Genomic DNA, 22,707 nt, shown 5'->3' with positions numbered 1-22,707 from the left:
TCCACACTGTACAGAAGAACATTGGGTTTACTCTGATTTATCTCAAGCACAGCTTTCCTAAAAATCAGCAGGCTGTTCACACAATTTCAGATTTTTATCTTCAAGAATCAACCGAAAGTTTGACACCTTGAGTGCACTGATAATCAATTGCAGTCATGCATCAATTTTCTAACCTCTTTATCTAAAACAATTGGTGGGGAGGCTGGAGATTTACCTAGCAAGCAATGGGCGCAAGGCAGCATACACCCTGGATGAGATGCTAGTTCATTGCAGGGCACACACAGACGTGCACACACTCACACCATGGACCAATTTTCCTAGAGGCCAAATAACCTACCAGTATGTCTTTGGACTGTGGAAGGAAACCATTTATTGTCAAAAACATTTAACATTTTAAAAATGAGTAATGGAGTAATTGCACCACTTAATGTTTAACCCACTTAATGCTAACATTTGAGGTAATTGTGCTAACCATTCCTTGTTTTCTGTGTTGTTTCCGACCGTTATTATCGGAACCAATTTAGATTTGTTTTGCCACACATGAGTATTGAAAACCTATGTTTTCACAGGGGTGGCACAAAGGTGTGGTTGTTAGCATAGCTGCCTTGAAGTGCTGGGGCCCTGGGTTCAATTCCGGACCTGGAGTGCTATTTGCGTGGAGTTTGCATGGTCTCCTCCTGTTCTTGTGGGTTTTCTCTGGGTGCCCCACAATCCAAAAACATACTGGTAGGTTAATTGGTTTCTGGGAAAACTGGCCCTGGTGTGAGTGTGTGCACGTTTGTCTCTGTGTGTGCCCTGCGATGGACTGGCACCCCATCCAGGGTGTATCCTGCTCTGTGTCCGTTGCTTGCCGAGATGGAATGAGTAGTTAGAAAATGAATGGATGGATGTCTTCAGAGTGCATACGCCCAGTCCCCTACAACTGTTATTCATATTTAAAGGGACTTCTGTCACACGGTTTCTTTCTTCTGGATAGATTCCTAAATACCCAATCTGTCTCATGGAGAAAATGTGTATTTCTAGGTGGCTCATCTGAAGAGGCCCGTGCCAGGTGGCCCCTAATGCCTGTGGGTTCGAACTCGGGAGCTGGTACACTCCAGCTGCCGTCCTGCTGACTTGAATGGGCCTGAGAGTCCCAGGGGAGGCAGCCGGGCTGCACCACCGCAATGTTGTGTCTGGCCAGCTGCCAGCAGTATCACAGGGTGCAAGTCAGGTTGCTCTCGCTGCTTAACTGAGGAAGATCCTATCTTTGTGATTTCCTCCAAGCCACGGCAGCACATTTGTAAACATTCCAAGTACGGATGTTTGAAAGTAGAATGCATATGTTATTTACATGGGTGGTATTCTTCATTCAAGTTACTAATATTACATTAGTGGCTCGTTCACTATTTTGGGCTCACTAGTAAACACACTGTGATTAAAGTGTGATGAGAAAGACAAAAACAAGAGAGGGTGTTACAGAACGGTTAATATTCCTTCTTTTTTCTTTGGTAATTATGACCAGACTTTGCATATGTACCTTCTGTGTCTGATGCATCATGATTAATCCTCTAAAATCCTATTTTACAAGAAAGTGTGTTTTTGATTTTCAATAATTATATACAGTACCTGTAAAATCTGGAATGAGAATATACTAGTATATTCATGTTAACAGAGGGATCTGAAGTAACACTCAGGGAAATCAAATTACCTTCAGTTACTTATTACACATCCCACTTATTCTACCCTAAATTGTTTTGGGAAAGTACCCATTATCACAGCCTCTCCGATGTATGGAAAGATAATCAGATGCAACTAGAATTCTATTGTCTGTTTTTCTGTTTTTTAAATTAGTCTCTCTTAATGAGCAAATTCAGCTTGATTTTTCTGTATTCCTTGCATGAATCACTTCTCAGGTTAGATATGTAAGAAATAGAATTGGTTCCTTAAACGTACAGTAATTACACGATTCACCATTTAAGTATATTTTGTGGGTATTCAAAATGTGGCATTATGGGAACATACTTTTATGTATTCTATTGAATAATACATTAGTTTCAGCTTTTTAAAGCAATATATTTTAAAGTTAAAACCAAGAATAGAGTGGGGGGTATAGATAATACTCATTGTAATAACATTTGTTATTCTATCATTAAATAACTAAATTTACCATTAAAAACCTATTTTTTAAACAATTCAATAAATTGTGCCACGTGTAATCTTGAAATATCCATTTTATTAGAACGGGATGTGAAACTTTATTATTTAGATTCAAGATCAACCATTAAAAGAAGATTTATGTCTACATTTGAATATTTTGCCTATAGCAAACTATCAATTGGGCAGGAAAGATCATTACATTTACAAACATGGAACAGAAGATGGGCGGCACAGTGCTGCAGATGTCAGCATTGCAGCACAGGAGCTCTGGGTTCAGTTCTGAACCTAAGGTGCTATCTGTGTGGAGTTAGTATGTTCTCCCTCTGTTCTTGTGGGTTTCCTCTGCGTGCTCCCATTTCCTCCCACCGTCTAAATACATACTGGTCAGTTAATTGGCTTCTGGGAAATTTGTCTGTGTGTGTGCCCTACAACGGACTGGTGACTTATCCAGGGTGTACCCTGCCTTGCGCCCATTGCTTGCTGGGATAGGCTGTGGCTCCCCCGTGGCCCAGTATTAAATTGAAAAAAAGTTAGAAAATGGATGGAACAGAAGGTGTGAAACTTCAGGTTTTTGTTTTGTACTGCTGTCTTGTTTTGTACTCACCAACAATACCTACATTAAGGTATTTTTTAAAGACATTTAAGGTCTTAGTGTAACATTATCATAACATACAATTAATCAGAATGAAACACTTCACACTGCCTGCTTCCCCCCACCAAGCTCCTGGAACCCAGATGTGATGCAGTTTATGCCTGTGTGCGTATATATATTCTATTCCTCTATTTTTTTAAAGCGCCTTTCCACGCTGCGCACACAGCTCACAGCACCTGCGTGCTCTCCACGCCACGGTTCTGCTTGAGTAAACATTCGCTCCAGCCCAGGGCCCTCCTCTCCCACAATGCAACAGGCAACAAAGGCAGAGGAAGCGAGCGACGGAAAGAGAAGGGGAAAAAAAAAGTTTAGACATTATTGACAAAGCCCTAGAGAACTGAAGCAGAAAGGGCTCTGGGCTAGGGATGACCACTGTAGTCGTACTCGGACAGAAAAAGGTCATTTAAATGTTCTCGCCCAAGCGCAGCAGGAATCACGGGCGGCCGGTTTTGTGTGTTTAGTTTGTGATCCACTCCGTGTGTTCAGAACAGCACTGAGGTGCGGAGGGGAGGGGAGGGGGGCGACATGAAGGTGACTAGGAAATGTGATTTAAATGTGATTTAAACCTTCGGGAGGTTTTATTCAGAACGCGGCCTGTGGGGAAAGTGGGAATCCGGAAGGGGGAAGCTGGGTAAGTATCAGAAAGAAGAGTGAAAATAAAATCCTAGATTGAAAGAAATGCTGCGTTTCTGTGAGTTGAGTGAGCTTTGTGGTGGCCGTGGGTGATACCCCTGGTGGAAACCTGGGATAAACAAAGAAATGTAAGTGTCGTTTGGGGTTTTTTTTAGAAAGCCAGACGTAAATCGCAGATAAGTTTAGTTTTCTACTCGCGTTTCATGCTTGATTCGCTCGGAGACGGTACTTGAAGGCGGCTCACAGGGGATCCTTTGTTGCGGCCTGTGGGTGTTGAGCCAAAACTTGGTTTGTCTGTGTAAGGCGCTTCGTCTTCCGAAAATAAGAACAAAAACGGAGACCGAGACAACATCGCATTCATTACTTTGTGTCCGTCCACTTCAGCGGGTATTGATTTTGTTTTCAAGGCCACTGGCGGGTCTGATCCGGAGGATCCCTCTGCGAGCCCCTGTCTTCCAGCTCGCCTTCGCCTCGAAATCGAGCCCCAGGCTCCACCGGTCCGTGGGCCCGACCTGCGGAGATCTTGGGGGTTAGTATTCAGGTTATTCCTTCCCGGCTGGTAATATTACCCCTTGCTAGCTTGTACGTTTTAATGTTATCGTTTACACGGTTACCGGGTATCTGTTATGAGCTGCCAAGCTGTTTTGTACAGACCTCTGTGTTTGACATGTGATAGGTAACTTTTACCAAAGGCGTAGATAAACAACGATAGGGAATTAAGTTAGAGAAACACCATTTATTTTTCACAATATATATATATTTTTAAGTCAGTTGTTTAAGTATAAACTAAGCATTTTTTATAAAGTATGGGCCTAGTGATCTGTATACTCTATGCATTCGGCTCTGCCAAGTCGCCATACTTTTAAAGTTGGGAAGCTCTTTTTTTTTTCTTCGATACTTTTTTATAATTCCGTCATCTCTCGATCACATAAAAGTAAGATTTAATATGCAAGATTTAATAATAATGCGCCATCCCAGACTGCTGCAGCTGATTACTACTGGCATGATTTTATTTAAAGATCGGTGTGTTTATTTTCTTGTAGTCATGTAACATCAGGCTCATTTGCACTTAAAATACTAAACGCCACTTGTGCCCGGAGTCATGTTTTAAATTAGCCAGCGTCCGAAGCAAGTGATTTATTTCCTGGTGTCAAGTAACAAACCAAAAAAAAAGGGACAGATTTTGCAGCCTAATCTCTGTTATACCAGGAATGGCATTTATTTAACTCAATTTAATAAACAGTAAAAGGCGCTCTAGTAAAATTGTATTAAATGATTCACTGCACTTTTAAATTCAGGTTTGCACACGCTTTTGCATTATCACAAGAGAAGTGGTTAAAACAGGGTAAATTCACTTACTCTTGTTTATTAAATCTGTGTTCAGGCTGAAGCAGGGAAAAACGCTGACTTGACTCTTTACTGAGTATGCAGAGTAGAGTGTGGAGCATAACCTTGGTTTTAACTAATTTTGATTACTTTGCAAGTTGGAAGTTTGTTGGTCAGCACAGTGATAACTTAAGGTGTGTGTTTAATTGATTTTTGTATGCTGATTAAAGAATATCCCACAGATTTATTAAGGCTTTTTTACTTCAAGTGAAGAATTTGTGTTTTCCACACACTATTGGCTTTAACATCTCAGTGGCTTTTAAAATGAAAGAGCCCTGTGGTTGGTTTTCTGTGCCCGTTAGAGCAGGGGTTCCCAATCCTGATGGTGGAGGTCCACACACCTGGTTTTCATTCCAGCCATGCTACATTACACAATTAACTCTTAATTGCTTTAATAACAGATCAGTTTAAACTGTTTGATCATTTTTGGCTCTTACACATTTGGGGTTGCCTTCTTACTAACAGTGAAATTGTTGATTCAATTAAAGCTTCAATTAGGTAATTATCTCAGCTGGAATGAAAACCAGCAGGTGTCCTGACCTCCAGGATGGGGATTGAGATCCCCTGCGTCCGAGCACTGCTTCCTAATCCCTGGTCCTGGAGTACCCCCATGCTTGCTTACCTTTTCTTTCTTTCCCTAAAACTGAAGGCAAGCAGTTCAGATAAAGGTTTGTTAAAAATAATCCAGATCGTGTTACAGTAAATACTATGTATCCCAGCGTTAGGACACACTGCGGTAGAGACATGTTACTAGATTACTGTATTTCAGGGTAATACGGCATTACCCTGTTCCTGTTTTGCCCTTCAGTAGAGTTTGCTTTTCTTTCTGTAAAATATCATATTTGAACTAAAAATTACAAACTGATTATTGTGCAAAACACTTAGACATCTGTAAACACTTTAAAACCAGCAGTAAAACACCATTTTTTATTTACATGTTGTGGCATATGGAGAAATTGAACTGCGGAGAACCTGAATGCTCCCAGTTTCACTTCAGGTTTGAGGTGAATGATCGGATTTCTGAAATAAATTTCAAAAGTGTTAGTCAGCTGCTCAGTTTTGCAAACGCCACAGTTTTCTTGAACAGCGGCAAACTGTTTTCATATTACTCTCATGGTGGTAGCTCTGTAATCAGGATTTTTTTTACATTTTAGGGACAGACCTGGATTTGGTTTTCCTATCCAGTTTATTTCCTTCAAGTTAGACTTTGATGCTGTATACACCCAAGTTGCTGACCGTTTATTACACCAAATGATTTAACAGTTCAGGGGAAGCAGTTATTGATTTCGCTGCTGGCTGTGAGACTTTGGTCATATCTGAAATACGTCAGCCGAAGATGCTGGCTACATAAGTATTGTTTCTGCTGAGGTGTGGTTCATTAGAAATCATTGCATTATCAGACTTAGGGCAGAATTTAAATAGCGATTTAATGAATTTATTACATGGGCAAATGGGTGGAGTAGGGGTTGGGTAAGTTAGGTTTCCTCTCAACCTAAGTGTGTTAAATTATTAGCACATGCATCTCCTCATGCCTCGTGATTTGTAGCTGCCTGCACCTGTCAACCTGACTGTTAGTCTTCATATTTAAATTTAAGGTGTTCTGCAACTGTGCTGAGGGGAAGGATTCAGATTCTTTGCAGGCTTTTACTCATGTGATGTAGTTCCTTTTCTGGTGTGTTGAGAAACATAGAGACTTACAGCTCTGGGACAAACCATATGTGCACTGAGGAAGGTTGTTTGAGTGTGGGCAGTATTCTTTTGCTGAAATGTGTTACATTTTATTTAGAGAATGTTTTTATAAATGGACAGAAAAAACATTTTGACAGGATGCTGATTTTTATCCTGTTAAATGGAAGGGATGTGTGTTCTGACATAATTGGTGTATTGGGTACTTCTTTATTGCAGGTGTATTGTATAAGTAGACACCAGGGTTCTCCCTTTAGAAGGCTTTTATGGCATAGCTGTCTTCCAGGCGCTTCATCCCCACATTGAGAAAGGGATACAAGACCATTACTTTACCAGCCCATTACTCTAAAGCACTTAAGTGGTGGACAAAAACAAATATAGCCCTCCTATATAGGAGTAATAAGTCAGCTTTTGCAAGGGTCGTGTTTCAGACTAAGCTGTCCAGTGGAGCTGTTGCGTTCACATCTCTTCTGGCTTATATTACAGTACTGTTTGGAATATTTAATATGGCTACTGCTGACAGAAAGTCACCATTTTCACCAAGTCACCAAGTCATCAACAGTAGGTGCAGTACACACAGAGACAGTGTCCTGTGGTATACAGTGACATTTGTATAGACAGAAATGTAGTTTCTGGGCCTTACGAAATGTGTTGTGGTTTTCCTCCGTACCAGTGGACATCAAGTAGTTTCAGATCAATGTGAAGTACTGCACATCCTCAACGTGATCAAGTAAGGAGTAATCGTAAATTATTTTCTTTGCCTCTTTATTTTGTAAAAAAAAAAGTACTGGTGGAATGTTATTAGGAGCTTGAAGTTGAGCCTAAAGCATCTCTTTTTAAGAGATGATCTACATTTTACTCTTGGTAGTGGATCACAATTAAATCAACTAAAAAATTAAGTTTTAGTTGTCTAAAACAGATGCTTGGAATATGAAAAGAACAGTTTTCCTGCTAGTGTAATGTAAAGCACTTGTTTTGCCTTAGTTAAAACAATCTTGAAATTGTCTGGGATCAGGAAGGGAAATGGAGACCCTGTTGGGAATCCTAGGTGTAGATCCTGTTAATTATTGACATCTGTGCTGTGGGTCCTCAGTAGAACAATGTTCATTGCCTTGTTTAACTGCATTATCAAACTGGCTTGAGCACTGCAGTAAGACACTTTATGAAGGAATGTTATCCTAATATCTTCTGATGTTGCATATTGCCGTAATGACTGTAACAATTTTAAAACTTTCATTTTGAAATGTGTCTTTCAAATATGAAAATATGCAATATGCAAAATGACTTTACTATTTTGTCACTGTTAATTTGTTAAAAGATAGTAACGGAATTTACATTTTTGCAGTATTTACACTAACATTTTATTGGCATGACTTACAACTTGATCATGCAAACAAAAGGGAGAACACCGGTAGTCCCCTTCGCATTGAAAATTTTGAGCTGCTGTACATTCATGACGTAAAGTTTTTAGAAGTTGGCATTAGTGCAGTTATACATTAAAAGAGGTTTCCAGAATGACATATGAAAACTTCAGGAGGCTGAAATATACTTCCAGGCTTCTGGAAGAATATTTCATTGTGTTCTCTGAAACACTGGAGAGAAAGAAGTAGAAATTGTGAATACTATTTTGAAAGATACCTTTTTTTTCACAAAACCTAAAGTTGGAGCAGTATATTGCTTAACCTAAGACACTGTAAAATTGTTTTAGAAGTGTGATCACCCATGAGAGATCATGACTGGGACTGTCCCAGAAAGAAAGAAAAACAAGATGCGTGTTCACCTTAATTGTTTTTGTATGCTATCTGTAGCAGCAGGTCTGTTAACTGTTTAAACTGTAGTACAGCAAATCATTCAATGGATGAAGCCTAGAGTTATGGCAAAACATAATACACACCTTGGAAAGCTATTTTTTGTATCTAAATAATTTACTGTTTCAGAGGACCGTCTTAAAATAATTCAGTTCATATGTTTAAATCACGATTTTATATTATTTTAGAAAGCTTAGGTATCACTTGGTTTGAAGCCTTTAGGAAATGTGATTTTTTCTGGATGATGCAGAATCATTTTTTGAGTTAATCATGAGCACTTGAAAATAAAAAAAAAATAATTCCAGGTCTACCCTCTGTTTAGTTCTTTAGTTTTCAGGAGTGCTGATTTGAATGTAAAAAATAGATGCACAGGGAGCAGTGCTCAGCAATGTTTTATTGCATAATTCATCAAAGGATTTTTGCTAAAATCACCCCAAAAACCAAGGGATCAATTCCTGTTTTGGAAGAGACTTAAAGCGTTACTGTTAAATCTGTTGTTGGTTTCAGTGCTAAATTATTAATGAGATTTGGAATATTCTGCAGAGATTTTTTAATTCTGCTCATTGTAATAAAATAAACTTTTGCTGCTTCCAGGAGATTGTTTGGTGATCATCAGTGGCTGCTATGCTAATATATTTGACAATGAACTTTAAGATTATTCCTTTTCTGAAGTTTTTTTTTTAAGGATCATTTTGTGATAATTTTATGTATTGCTTTTTAGTACAGACCAGTGAATCATCACTAATGCTACCACAGACCATAATTAGAAACTGATTTAAAACTGTTCTGTGTATATAGTCTAAATCCTCATATGAACCAGGGATTGTTTAATTGGAGGGAGGCTTGCTTAAAGCGTTCTTAAAAGTGATTTTGTTTCAAGAAGAGTGTGAGAAAGATATTGCATTTTAAGAAAAAATAAAAGTCCTGAAATAATCACAATTTTAAAGGCAAGATCCCATAGTAGTAGTTTCTTTGCTCATGATTTGAAGTCTTCCAGTAGAAAGTACATTAAGAAGATAAATTGATTAACTTTCAACAAGCTACGTAAATGGACAGTTTAATCCATACTTTCCCATTTTTCTGAAATTGTCACCTGTGTTTTCAAGATGCACTTTTACGAATTATGAATGACTGTAATATGTTGGGGAACATTATGAATGTTTTTGCAGAGTTGATAAGCTAATCCATTGTTAAATGTGTTCTGTTTTAGGGGATGGCTGTTCCAGTGTTCACATGAGCAGCTCTGGATGACCTCATGAAATCCACAGCAGTCTAACACCTTTTGAACGGCACGGGTGAAGACCGATCCCTACATTGGGAGGGACCTTCAGAATGAAGAAGATCAGCCTTAAAACGATTAGGAAGTCCTTCAACCTAAACAAAGGCAAAGAGGAGGGCGACTTTGTGGTGGTGCAGCAGCCGGCCTTGACTCCCGACTTTGTGAAAGAAGAGTCTATTTTTGGGGGTTGCTACAGCAAAGAGCTGGCGAGCTGCGACTTGAACGGCGATGAGGAGAAGGGCCATAAGAGCCGATCGAAGAGCGAGAGCCTCATGGGCACATTGAAACGCAGGCTGTCCGCGAAGCAGAAACCGAAAGGCAAGGGGGGCTCACCAGCGGTCAACTCGGTGGATGATGATGACACCTTCTCCTCTTCTTCGGCTCCCGTCAGCTTTAACGACGTGAAAGCCCAGCGCCCCCTGAGGTCTACCTCCCTCCGCAGCCATCATTACAGTCCCACGCCTTGGCCGCTCAGGCCGGCTGCCTCGGAGGAAACCTGCATTAAAATGGAGGTGAAAGTGAAGGCCTTGGTTCACTCGTCGAGCCCCAGCCCAGCTCTTAATGGTGTTCGCAAGGAGTTCCACGACCTGCAGATGGACGGGCTTTTCCAAGAGCAGAGCAGCTCTTTGAAGAACTCGGAGACCCAGAATGGTGACTTGCATCTAAACATTGATGAGCACGTGCCTGTAGTTATTGGACTCACACCTCAGGACTATATTCAGTACACGATGCCTTTAGATGAGGGAATGTATCCCGTGGAGGGATCGCGCTCTTTTTGCCTGGATAGCTCCTCGCCCATGGAGGTGGTGTCGCAGATGGAAGGCAGCGCCCTTCATGTGGATGAGGGACAGGTTGACCAGGACCTCGTTATGTCTCCAGACATTTTCATAGACCCTTCAGTAAACGGACTCTTGATCGGAACCACAGGCGTGGTGCTTCAGAACCCGCGTGTAGATGCTCCGCCTCTTTCACCTCTGCTACCTCCACTCCCCAGCAGTCAGATCCAAAGGAACTTTCCGGGGTTAAGCGGTGCTGATGCCCAGGTTGCTGAAAGGGTACGACACCATTTAAATTTCGACCCGAACTCTGCCCCTGGTGTGGGAAGGGTCTATGATTCTGTCCAGAACAGTGGGCCGATGGTGGTCACAAGCCTCACGGAAGAGCTGAAGAAGCTTGCCAAACAGGGTTGGTACTGGGGCCCCATAACGCGCTGGGAAGCTGAGGAGAAGCTGGCCAACCTGCCGGATGGGTCATTTTTAGTGCGCGACAGCTCTGACGACCGTTATCTCTTAAGCCTGAGCTTTCGGTCACAGGGTAAGACTCTGCATACTAGAATTGAACACTCAAATGGAAGATTCAGTTTTTACGAACAGCCTGATGTGGAAGGTCACACCTCCATAGTAGACCTAATTGAACATTCTATCAAAGACTCTGAAAACGGAGCATTCTGCTACTCGAGATCCCGCTTGCCGGGATCTGCAACCTATCCCGTTAGGTTGACAAACCCTGCTTCAAGGTTTATGCAAGTGCGTTCACTACAGTACCTGTGCCGATTTGTCATTCGCCAGTACACGCGGATAGACCTGATTCAGAAACTGCCTTTACCAAACAAAATGAAAGATTACCTGCAGGAAAAGCACTACTGACAATGTTAATGGAACTTACTTGCAACTTGCACTTTGGGAACAGTAATAAATTGTAAAATGGTTTACAAACATTCATAGGTATAAAAATGTTTGATGCCATTATTACACTTGTTTCTTTTAGAAAAAGGTTTGGTTTTTGTTGAATTGAGCAAAGGATTTGACCGTCGCTTAAGCTAGGAAAGTTCAGATTTGTTGTTGCTCAGATTTGGCTGTTTATACAGGAAAAATAAATAGTATAATTTTATTTTCAGTTGGCCTGGATTTCTTTATAGGTAGATCACATGCATGCAGATTGAGTGACTTTCTGCATGACATTTTGTTTTGACAGACATGATAAATTAAACCTGAAAGGGCAATTCTGTCGTCCATATGAAGAAATGACCAAAGCACATGGGAATGTTGTGTGTAGCTTGAACAGGAAGTTTTACACATTGCTGTGTATTACAATATATGGTGAACTATAGGAATGCACAAAATAAGCGTACATCTTTTGGTGTATTTTCAGATTGTTGTTCTTCCATCATGGAGTTAATCCAGTCAGTCTAGCATGTTTTGTCTGTCCTCTTGAAATCAACAGCTGAAGACCTTTGAAAACCGTTAAATTGGTTCAGGTAGACAGAAGAGGAGGTAAAATAGCTGAGAGCACAGGTGGAACGAACAGGTGAAGACACTGCAGCACTAAAGGAGAAGGGCAGTTGAGCAATGCCAAGGTGTAGAGAGCATCTGGTTTGTCCAGTCATCAGCTCTGCCTATATGCTTATCATTTTTTTCCCCTGGAATTTTATTCTAATGTTATATCAGTTAAATAAGCAGTGTGGTGGCATGGTGTATTTCTGAGTAAAAACTTTAATTTGCTCTTGCTTTAGACCCTTTCTAATATGCGTTACTTCAACCCTCTTCTCATTGCATTTAAAGGTTCCTGACAGTAGGGTTTGTGACTTTTTTTCTTCCATAATTCACTTAATTTGGCCATCAGATAGGAGCTAACACAGGCATAGGTTAAATCTAAAAACTTACCTGTGATGAAAATACTTTTTTTAAAAAGCTGTGGAACAATAGCTAACAGCTAAAACTAAAGCTTAATAGCAATCTTGAAAATATTATAATTGAATAGTTGCAAATTTATGAGAAACGTAGGGAGTTGAGGCAAATTCAGATGTTGGGGGGGGGGGGGGATTGTGCAGCTTAATTGTCATTTTAAACAGTCAAAGCAGTCATCAAATGTGCTGTATTTTCAGTATCAAGAATGTGTGGAAGGTTTGATGCAAATGTAGGTAAAATGAAGGAAAAGCATAGTTTTGAAAATCTTAACACTTAAAATATTTCAAAACGTAAGACTGTTTGTTTAAGTTTGTTAACATTATAATGAAATGTTAACTTAATGCTACAATATGGTGATGCATTTGAACCTCTAACGTATCAACTCTTGATTGAAAATATGATCAGATACTTCATAAAGCATTAAGAGACAGAATATTATCAGTATACTGATTTTTGTACCATTCAATATGGACTGCTTGTGGTTGGATATTGACCACAGGAGCTGGGCTGTCACATTCAGTCTTAGACTAACTGCTTACATTTTGGAAGCTGATTTTAGAAAGCAAATGCATTTACCAAGCCAACACTATATGACTACACTGCGGTTTTAACGTATTGCAGATAATTTTAGATAAATACTTTCCAGACTGTTTCTTGACTTCCAAATAATTTTCATCTCTTAATAAAACTAATTTATTAATGATATTGAAATGCAGTTCTTTGGATTATATATTTAATCAACTTTTCTTGATGTTTAATCACATTTAGATTAAATGTTTGTATATTTGGCTCTGCCTTATGGGCTGCTGTTCTCATTTTAGTTTTCTGTGTAAAGTACTAAAAAATGGGCCGATAACATTTCATTTACTAAACATCAGTATTAAGAAGTTTTACAAGGAATCATTTGAATTTCCCTAGAGCACCACTGATATGCTATTATTGAATTAAGCGAAGAGGATTATTGTGGTTTCTGCTCAGTGTCCAGTCCTGGTACTGTATTTTTTGCGGTTTAAATTAAATGACATAGAGTTGTAAGTAGTCTTTGCAAAGTCTGAAAACAACTTTTACCTATTGGTGTTGCATTTTTAATTACAGTATATATTGGCTTATAGCTCAGACCTTTGATGATGCGTGCTCTGCAACTCTGCAGAACGTCGGTCTCTTAACACTAAGGTACCTATGCAAGCATTTCACTTCACATCCTTTTGACCTTCCTCACACATTTCCCTGTGAAACGTCTGTGGAAAAATCTGTGCAACAACAAATTCAGAAATTTGAATTTAGTTTAAAATGTCAGTGCTGCAAAGTGTTTTTTGTTTGGGGATTTCTGGTCTCTTATTTCTAAAAAAAATGGCATATACAACTTGACAAATTTAGATTTTTTTATGTGAAAGATTTTTATGTAGGGATTTGTTAAATTATAGACAGATTCATATCTTTTTTTCATTCTGTAGTATTTTGATAATCAAATGGACAAGACTGCTTCTTTTGAAAGCTGGTGTACTCATCATCCACTTAGGTTTCTTAGATCGTTCAAAGAGGCTTTCTGCATTAGCTCAACCAGTTTAATAGATGGGCACATCTTTTTTTGTTTTAACTGAAGTATTTCTCACAGTTACATGTTACAGATTCTATTACCAGTTTGTGTAGTCTGCAGATGTATCCAAAGATGGCTTATAGTAGTGTTACTGTTTCAAGAATAAACATAAGGTATTTAGGCATTTCTGCATGGCATAAGGAATCAGCACTGCCATAAATGAACAGTATAGAAATCGGTGAAAACATGGGTACCTTGCACATCGTTTGCATTCCTCACTCATTAACTTCGTGAAAGTTTGAAATGCCTTTGTTAGACGCACTGTTTCTTCACCACCATGTCAGTCTGTAGCATTGCTGAGATAAAAATCAGTTCAAGAGCATATCATTTTAAAGGGAAGAGCATTGTACTCACTCAGAGGTGTTTTACAAGGGAACCTTCATCTTCAAATCTTTTTTCCCCCCTCTGTAAACTTCTTAGAAATTTCTAAAACGTTTTTCTTTGTTTTCTTCTGAAAACATAGAGGCTAGGAAAGTAGTTGGAGACGAATCATCACAGACACTTGAGAACACACTCTGGGTGTCTTAGCTGTGGTCTCGAGAAAGAAAAATTGATTGACACTTCTCATAGGAAAAACTTTTTGTCAGCTCAGAAGGTTTTTGTCAGTGTTGAGTGTCTTTATTGTGAGGCCTTGAAGCCAAGACGGGGAACCCCAGAGCTGCAGGTTATGCTGAAGGAGTGAGAAGGAAGGAGCTGAATTTGCAAGTAAAGGAGCTTTATTATATATTGCTTCTGGGTATGTGCTGAAGAATAATGTTTTATGGAAGTATGTGTACTGGCACAGAGATAATATTCAATTATCACATGTCCAGGGGCAGCTTCAGTGCGCCTCTGAATAAGCTGTGGTATTAATCTCTGCACAGTAAAAGGGACAGTGAAGCGTTATGGGATGGCATTGACATGGGAAAAGGTATGAAACTATTAGGAAATGCAACAATAAGTGAACTGTAGTCATAGAGGAAAATAATACTTTGAAGCAGAAGTCTAAAATCCGATGGCAAAAGTGACAGCCATTTGTCACGGATAACCAGCTAAATGAGCTGGTCTCCATGGTCTTCCAGCTCTTGTTCTCAGTTCATTCAAACATTTGTGGGTTAGAAAGATGGGCTTATCACCAGATGTCACTAGTATGTACTAATATGGAGCACATTGCAAACTATAAGAACATGTAGAGTTAAATTATATTAAAAAAGGTTAAATGCATTCTGTCCCAGTATTATTTTTTTTGTGTTAAAGCTCTTTTTTTTTTCTTGTAGATTGGACTGAAATATAAAAGTGTTCCTGGTATATATTGCAATATTGTTTTTCTGCTGTGGTTTTCCAAATACTTCAGTGGCCGGTTGCAAGGATTTGCAAGTAATTTTAAAAAGGATTGTTTTTGCCTTGTACATGTTAGATATTCCATGGTGTTGCTTGTTGGAAAAGCTGAAGAGTAATTAGTTTAATGGTGTTAAGCACTTAACAAGCTTCACCTCGGTAATTTTATTTTCATATGCGTTTTATTTTGATGGACTTCATGCTGTGAGTGAAAGTTTACATTATATTGTATACCATATTTTTTTTCCCATTTGTTTTTTTTTCCACGTATGACATTCTGGTACCGTTTATTAATTGTTTCTGATGTGTCTTACACATTTTGTGCTGCTTGATTCTTTTTTTTTTAAATGATTGCCTTCTTATACTAAGAGATGGGGGGGAAAGTCAATAAAAATGTACATACAACTTACTTTGGTTGTGATCTTGGGAAAATCAGATAGGTGTACATTTTGTGAAACAGTTAATATGATGGTGATTATCATTACAGATCATAGATAGGAATAAAGAACACTTAAGTTTACATTTTATTTTTTGTTCAGCATGTTGTCTGGACTACATCAGAGTGTGAATTATCCAAAGTCCATTTTTTTCTATTTTGTTTCAGAAAGGATCTATACAGATTTCTTGCACATTTTTGAAAACAGTTTAAAAGGGTTTTTTGTATCTGTTGATACAAAATGTAAATAAAAGTCTTATTCACATTTTAATTGTAGAAATGTCTTTATTTCTGATATTTAAACACTTACCCTGTGTTTAAGCAAGTTTTTGTCTGATTATGTATGTTTCTCTGGTGTGTATATATATATGAGAAATCTTAACAGTGGTTGTAACAGCATCATAATATTGTAAATCATACATTCTAAAGTACTGTTCTAGAGATTAAGACAAACAATCTCAGTAGCTGAGCTTAATTTTGGTGTCCTGGAAATTTGGGAGATGTGGCTTCCAAGTTGTCTTTTAAATCGGAAGCAACTGTTAGTGGAAAAGGTGATGTTGCACACAAGCTTTAAACTAGAATTAGACCTTTCAGGCTGAAAATCTACACTGGTCTTTCTAAACAGCTGAGAACTGTTGTCCGGAATGTCCTGAAACATATTTTTCATCCTTTAAACTGTATGTTATAAAGTATGTTATAAAGGCTTCTTTTATTTCTGCCGTATGGTGCACCTCAACCTGAGATGAGATCAACATGAGATGGATCGTTTGTGTTTGAAAAAGAAATCTGTGAAGATAAGTACCCCCTTCTGTAGGTTTACCAGACATTCTTTTCTTACAGAATGATGGGCTGCATTTTCCATTCTTGTCCATTCTTCTTTGTGATCTCTGTATTCAGCAATGTCTTTGCATCCCTCAACATCGATACCTGCTGCACGCTTCAGAGTCGCTGTGTGTGTGCTAATCTAGCATGCTCCCTGCTCTTCTCAGTCTGCTGCAAGGGTGGACCCCTGACTGAACAGCTCTTGCAGGCTATGGAGACTGTGGGTGGCCCCTCTGGAGTGGGTGCATTCTTTGACTATCTGGGCAGCCGTGCTGGGATCCTGACACTGTGCAGTCTGGGCCAGAGTGAAGTGGCTGGGGTCAAGTAATCCTCTTATAGATTACTGTTTTCTAGAACTTTCTGCACCAGAGTGACCTCATTTCTGCTCTCCAAACTGGAGCTATTCGCTTGTATTTGTGTATCACTGGGAATCGTTTCAGCCTTTGTCAGGATGTTCCAAAAACAGATACTTGCCATCTACCTGGGAAAACTACCCAAAGATCCAGTTAGTAGACTTTGCAATGTTAAAGTACAGAATCTGTATTAGTTTGGTCATTTTTTTTCAAAAAGCATGAAATAGTTCCTAGGTCTTAATGATATTACTTTAATCCAGGTTAGCCAATATTTACTGAACCTTTCAGACTGCGGTTTTTAGAGTTACAGTATTTACTCTCATTTACTATTGATCCACTGTTCAGATGTTAGAGATTCTTTGCCAAGACATTTTCTTGTGATGCCTTTTCTGCTTGCAACTAGAAGAATTCTTTATAGGTCTTTTGTCTGAATTTAAGCAAAGGGGAAATTCCAAAGCTATGCTTAAATTCCCTCTTATTAAGGGATAAAGGATGGGATCAGCTATGCACTTTAGGGTCGAATAAACACCAAACCTGCTCTGCACAGGTGAAGGGCTGAGTTTGAAATCATGAAAACTGCTCTTCTCTGCCTCTGACAATCCCTCCCCCCCCAGGCAGAAGGCAATGTTATTTTGACCTGTTTGAGGCAGGTCGGTTTGATTATTTCATATAGACTTGCAAGTAGGTCTTCAAGACACTTTAATCAGCACTTCATGTTTTCGGGTCAGAAATTTCATCAGGTCAGCGTGAGCTTCCAGTACTTTAACTGCACTCTGAACCCTTGTTTTTTTATTGTGCTCTCCTCTTCCTTCCTATTAAACTCCCCCTATTCAGCAGAAGGAAACATGGAGAAGTGAGAAACTGCCTCGCAAGTTCATTTAAGTGGCAAAATTAGGCATAAGAGTTGGCCAGGACGCTGGGTTTAAAGGGAAGCTGCAGTCCTTAATTCCAGTAAATATTGGTAACAAATTAAATGGTGTCCAACAATTTTACAAATTCTGAACTCTGCACAAAATCATGAATTTGTGGAAAGTGCTGTCTGAGTGAGAACTTGTGAGAATTGTGACATGAGGTTGCCCTTCCTGCTCACTAGTCACTGAATTGACTAATGTAATGTGATGTACGAGTGAATAAGTACAGATTGTTCAGCAGACATTTCACCGCAGAAATGTTCCAACATGACCTGCATGAAGAGTGAACAAGTAAGTAGTATTTGTTGGCAAAACTGTCTCCAAGTCAAGAGCAATATTTCTATTGGGTTAAAAGATGTGTTCACAAGCCTGTTCATTAACGATGTCATAGGGTCACTTCACATCACCAGACATTTTGTTGCTTCATTCTGAATTGCAGACAATGACAACAATATGGCGTCATTGGAATTTTTGCCTACATGGAAATTTAGTCTATTTTTTATGTAAATGCAAGGTTTGACACGTTAACCGTGTACATCTTACTTTCATTGTGGTTTGAAATGCACTCTTCAGTGTTGATTCTTTTTAACCCTGAAATATAAAAATGGTATTGCAGTTCCCCCTTTAAAGTTCTACTCATATGCTGTTGAATCTTTAACTGTTCCGGACCTTGGTTTCACATCCGTTCTAATCCTCATCTGAACAGCTTCTGCTGCAAAATTCCCCTTCCGAACCCGTTACCCTTTTGTATTATTGTCTTGATTGTTTATGTAGCTAGATTAGGCTTTTTCTCAGATGTAACACCAGCTTCCCTTATATTCCTGATTCCTTTTCACCTTTTCTCCTGGGCATTTTTCCAATAAGTATACACCTCACATGCTGTGACATTTTCAAGTTAATCTTCAGACAGATTCTTGGCTTCTCCTAAGTTTATGTAAAGCACAAAGCATCTCCCAACGTTAAAAGACGAATGCATTCAGCTCTGAAAGGATTCAATTTCTGTTACCCAATGGGAGCATTTATATGTTACATTATGACTTGTGCTTTAGCTAAACCTCTTTGAAATTGTCATTTTTATCAACTCTTCCTTCTTCAGTGCCATAGGTCCGAGTATTCAAACCATACAGTAATAAGACACCTAAATATAAATGTTATATTTAAAAGTTTTGGATATACCCTTTAAATTGTTTTAGGAGGGCAACGGTTATGTTAGGAATAACATTAGGTTCAGGAAAGGAATGAAATCAGCATCCAATAACCTAACTTTGGAATCTGAAATGAAACAAAGTTGATGTGCAAAATTGTCACACAAAAAAGTTAGGGTAAGTTTTTTTTGTGTGCATTTGACTGTTTAGCATGTGATGTGCATTTGAGTGTTTTTCTGTTTTGTCATTTTCACAAAGTGTTCCTGATGCACCTGGGTTGTTTTCATTTGTGGAAAAAGTTTTTTTTCCCCCATTGTACTCAGTGCTCAAGCAGCCCTGAATTGTTGACTGAAGTTAACAGTCCCCCACAATGCAAGCTGAAACTTTGTTTAGCTTCTCCTAGGAGAATAGCAGCGCTGTGTTTAAAAATCGCTTTCAGATCAATCCAGATGGCAGACCGAAGTGAGTCATACACTAGATATACACCACCCACCACATTTTGTAAAAGGGGAAAGAATCACAGCAAAGACCGCATCAGGAACAATTTACTTGGTAGAAGAGATGAATCTATATGGGACTGTGTGTGATGCTTGAAGAGGAGGAGAGGTAATGGTGATTCCTGCAGTTAGTGATGGAAGTTGAGATGTTTTGTTTTTTCCCTGAATCTCCCAGGCAATCCGTTATCACATCTGCTTGTTTATCAACGTCTTGAAGACTACCAGTCTGTTAGTATTAGAGAGATTTTTGAATAGTTTTTATAAACTTTGTTTTTTGCTAATTTCAAAGGTGAAACCATGCGCTACCTAGACTGTTACCACAAGGGGAGAGAGGCATTTGTAAATGAAAATATCATGCTGCGTCTCTTATGGGAAATAAGCAGCTTTCTGATGAATATTGGAAGGATGCAAGCTTTCACAGGCTGCACTGAGTATGTGCCTAAAATCATTCAATCAGATCTCACCAGCTCTGCCCTTCATTCTCTGTGGGGCCTGGTTAATGGTAAGTTTACTGCCAATTTGTTTTTCTCATTACTTCTTGATGCAGAGAGCCCTATGTCACAAGGCCATGCCCAGCAGAAATCAGTCCTACTAGAACAACCTAGCCCCCCCTCAACAATTCACAGGCTGGAAGTCAGCATGCTGATGTGTTGGGCAGACAGTGGGTACAGGACTTTATCCCACACGGATAGTGGAAACATTTTTAAACTGGGAACAGGAGGCACTTCTGTACACAAAAGGGTTGTTGGAGAATGGATCAAGCTGCTTATCCAGGTTGGTGAAGCTCATACCCTGGCTTCTTTCAAGAAATGACTGGGAGGGATCATTGGATATGAAATACTAAACAGGCTGGATGGACCCAGCGATGTCCCCTCTTTGATTGTTGTACTTATATGTGAGCTTGGTCTATGTTTGCTAAACAGTACTGTACATGCTGCTATGTCCTAATGAACAGTTGTAGTGGCAAATCATATTATTATATTTACAGATTGAAATAAAAAGATACCGCAAAACGGTACTGCATAGCTCATCAAGCCTGAGTAATCCGATATCAACCATGTGACTGCAACCACTGCCGCCAGAGTAAAGACTCCAGGTTTAGAGAGAGAGTCCACACGTAAACAAGATTTTGCTGAAGATTCCCTGCACCAGAGAAATCTTGCCTCTTGTGAGCCAATTGGTATTTTGCTTGACCAACTAAATACAGTTGGACATTTTTGTTGCCAACCTGAATATCAGCTAAATGGAGGAGATTGGACAGCTGCGATAAACCCAACTCAGCTCTCTCTTCAGAGGGAAGTTTAAGCATTATAAGGAATGCCTGGACAGCAAGTGTTGGAGTATACATTTTGATTTTCACTTTATTAATCAGGAGCTTATTCTGAAAACATTTAATGAAGTTTAGTTCATGACAGTAAATGGATATTTACTTTGACAATATCATCATGAGAATATGGGGGTGATTGAAGTTACAAAGCTGACAGTAATAAATGTTAGAGCTGATAAATGTTTAACGCTGACAATGTTAATTCTTATCTTTGTCATCTCGGAGTGAACAATCAACCATATGTATCGCAGCAGATCGATTTGCATGTATCTTGTCGAGCTTGTTAGTTGCTTTGTTTTGGTATTTTATAAATAAATTATATAATGTATATTTAGAATCAGGTCAGCTTATTGTTTAATTTAATTAATTCCAAATGCTCATCAAAACTCTCGAAATGTACTGTTCCAGTGTCATATGGTTTTTGTAAATTAAAAACGCTCACGTCACTCTATAATGTTCGTGCTCTGGAAGCCTTTCATGGGAGAACATTGTTCTCTGCTTGTATCAGTGGTGGCGGCATGCTTCCGATGTCCCTGATTCACCTCTTTATGAACATGGTTGGTACACATGGTGGTTGCTACACGCCTGCTCCGCTTCATATAACACAGTGAGCAAGCTCTGGGGGGTGGAGGACATGACTGCAGCGTGGGGACAACACAGATTGTCTCAAGACATCACGCCTGGATGCTCCTGACTCTCCAGGATGTGTGTCTGGTCCGGTTCTTTCATGTGTTACAGAGCTCTTATAAGTCCACGTGTATTCTGAGGTTTAAAGGAATGTCCTACAGTATATAAAAGCTGAATCTTTTTACCAATAGTCTGGTTTGTTTCAAGAAACTCCTGGATGAGATTCTCCTGTCGGGAAATGAGGTGCTTCTTCATGCCCAGCCATGTTCTTGAAGCCAATACCTTGGTTTCCTTCAAGAAGAGACTGGATGAGATCCTTGGATCCATTAGATTCTAGCTACCAAATGGAATAGATGGATCAATTGACCTCCTCTCATTTTATAACCTTTCTTTTGAGTCCTTACAACAGCTGTCTGCTCTCAGCCCACAACTGAAGACCCAATCGCAGAGCCCATGTGAAAATAAGCAGTGTATGGTGGTCCCGGACATTCATTCTTCCTCATTCCTAGTTTAGCCATCCTGCCGCTGCACTCAGCCAATTTCTTGCACTATGCTTTCCTTGTCAAATGTCCCCCCATCTTGGCACCAGACGCCAAAGGCCACAGCTGCCCCTGCCTAATGCCAGCTGGTTCAGATCTTCTCCTATCCAACCTGCCAGCGCCATTGGCAGGCACTGGTATCAGGTTTGTTGTGTGTCATCCCTACACTTATGTCTACTAATGTAAAGCAGCCACCAGTCTTGGTGTTGAAAGTAAAAGAAAAGAAGAACGTGAAGATCTTAATTCCAGCTTTAGATAGGTCACAGGCGGGGCTATCTGCAGATTCACTTGACTTTACTGACTGACAGATTGAGTGATTACCTTTAATATTGATTTATCTTTATGCTTAAGTAAATAAAACACAAATGGTGCTTTATTTTTATGTTTTCATGTGTATGCGCTAGGGTGGCATGGTTAGCATTGCTGCCTTGCAAGGCCAGGACCCTGGGTTCACACAGATGGCACCCCAGGAGTACGTATCTGCGCGGGGTTTGTATGTTCACCTCATGTGTGTGTGTGGGTTTCCTTCAACAGTCTAAAGGCATACTAGGAGGTGAACTGGCTTCTGTGTGGGTTTCTTCCAGGTGCTGCAGTTTCCTCCCACAGTCCAAAAACATGCGTAGATTGGTTTCTCTGGAAACTTGGTCCTGGTGTGAGTGTGTGCAGGTTTGTGTCTGTGTGTGCCCTGTGAAGGACTGGCGTCCTGTCCAGATTGTATCCTGCCTTGTGCCCATTGCTCGCAGGGATATTCTCCAGGTCCCCCACAACTAGCATTGGATAAATCAGTTCTCTTATCCAATACATCTGATTCTAAGTAACCCTCTAATTGCGCCAAGAAAACTACACATATTCACATTCACATATTA

The 22,707-nt window shown here is 39.6% G+C and overlaps 1 protein-coding gene across 1 annotated transcript; it reads left to right on the top strand.

The window, feature by feature from the left end:
• Positions 1-3,057: 3,057 nt before the first annotated feature.
• Positions 3,058-15,893, top strand: socs6a (suppressor of cytokine signaling 6a). The gene is made up of 3 exons (XM_088919264.1): positions 3,058-3,422; positions 3,832-3,953; positions 9,515-15,893. The coding sequence occupies exon 3, from the start codon at positions 9,637-9,639 to the stop codon at positions 11,227-11,229; it is 1,593 nt and encodes a 530-aa protein (XP_088775390.1). The 5' UTR covers positions 3,058-3,422; positions 3,832-3,953; positions 9,515-9,636; the 3' UTR covers positions 11,230-15,893.
• Positions 15,894-22,707: the final 6,814 nt, after the last annotated feature.

Source organism: Atractosteus spatula, chromosome 6 (genome assembly GCF_055471065.1).
Source record: "Atractosteus spatula isolate fAtrSpa1 chromosome 6, fAtrSpa1.hap1, whole genome shotgun sequence".
Lineage (NCBI taxonomy): Eukaryota > Metazoa > Chordata > Actinopteri > Semionotiformes > Lepisosteidae > Atractosteus > Atractosteus spatula.
The sequence above is the reverse complement of the archived record's forward strand: the minus strand, read 5'-3'. Positions and strand labels throughout refer to the sequence as shown.

Coding starts and splice junctions, on each gene's coding strand:
- socs6a (XM_088919264.1), top strand. CDS start 9,637: ATGAAGAAGATCAGCCTTAAAACGATTAGGAAGTCCTTCAACCTAAAC.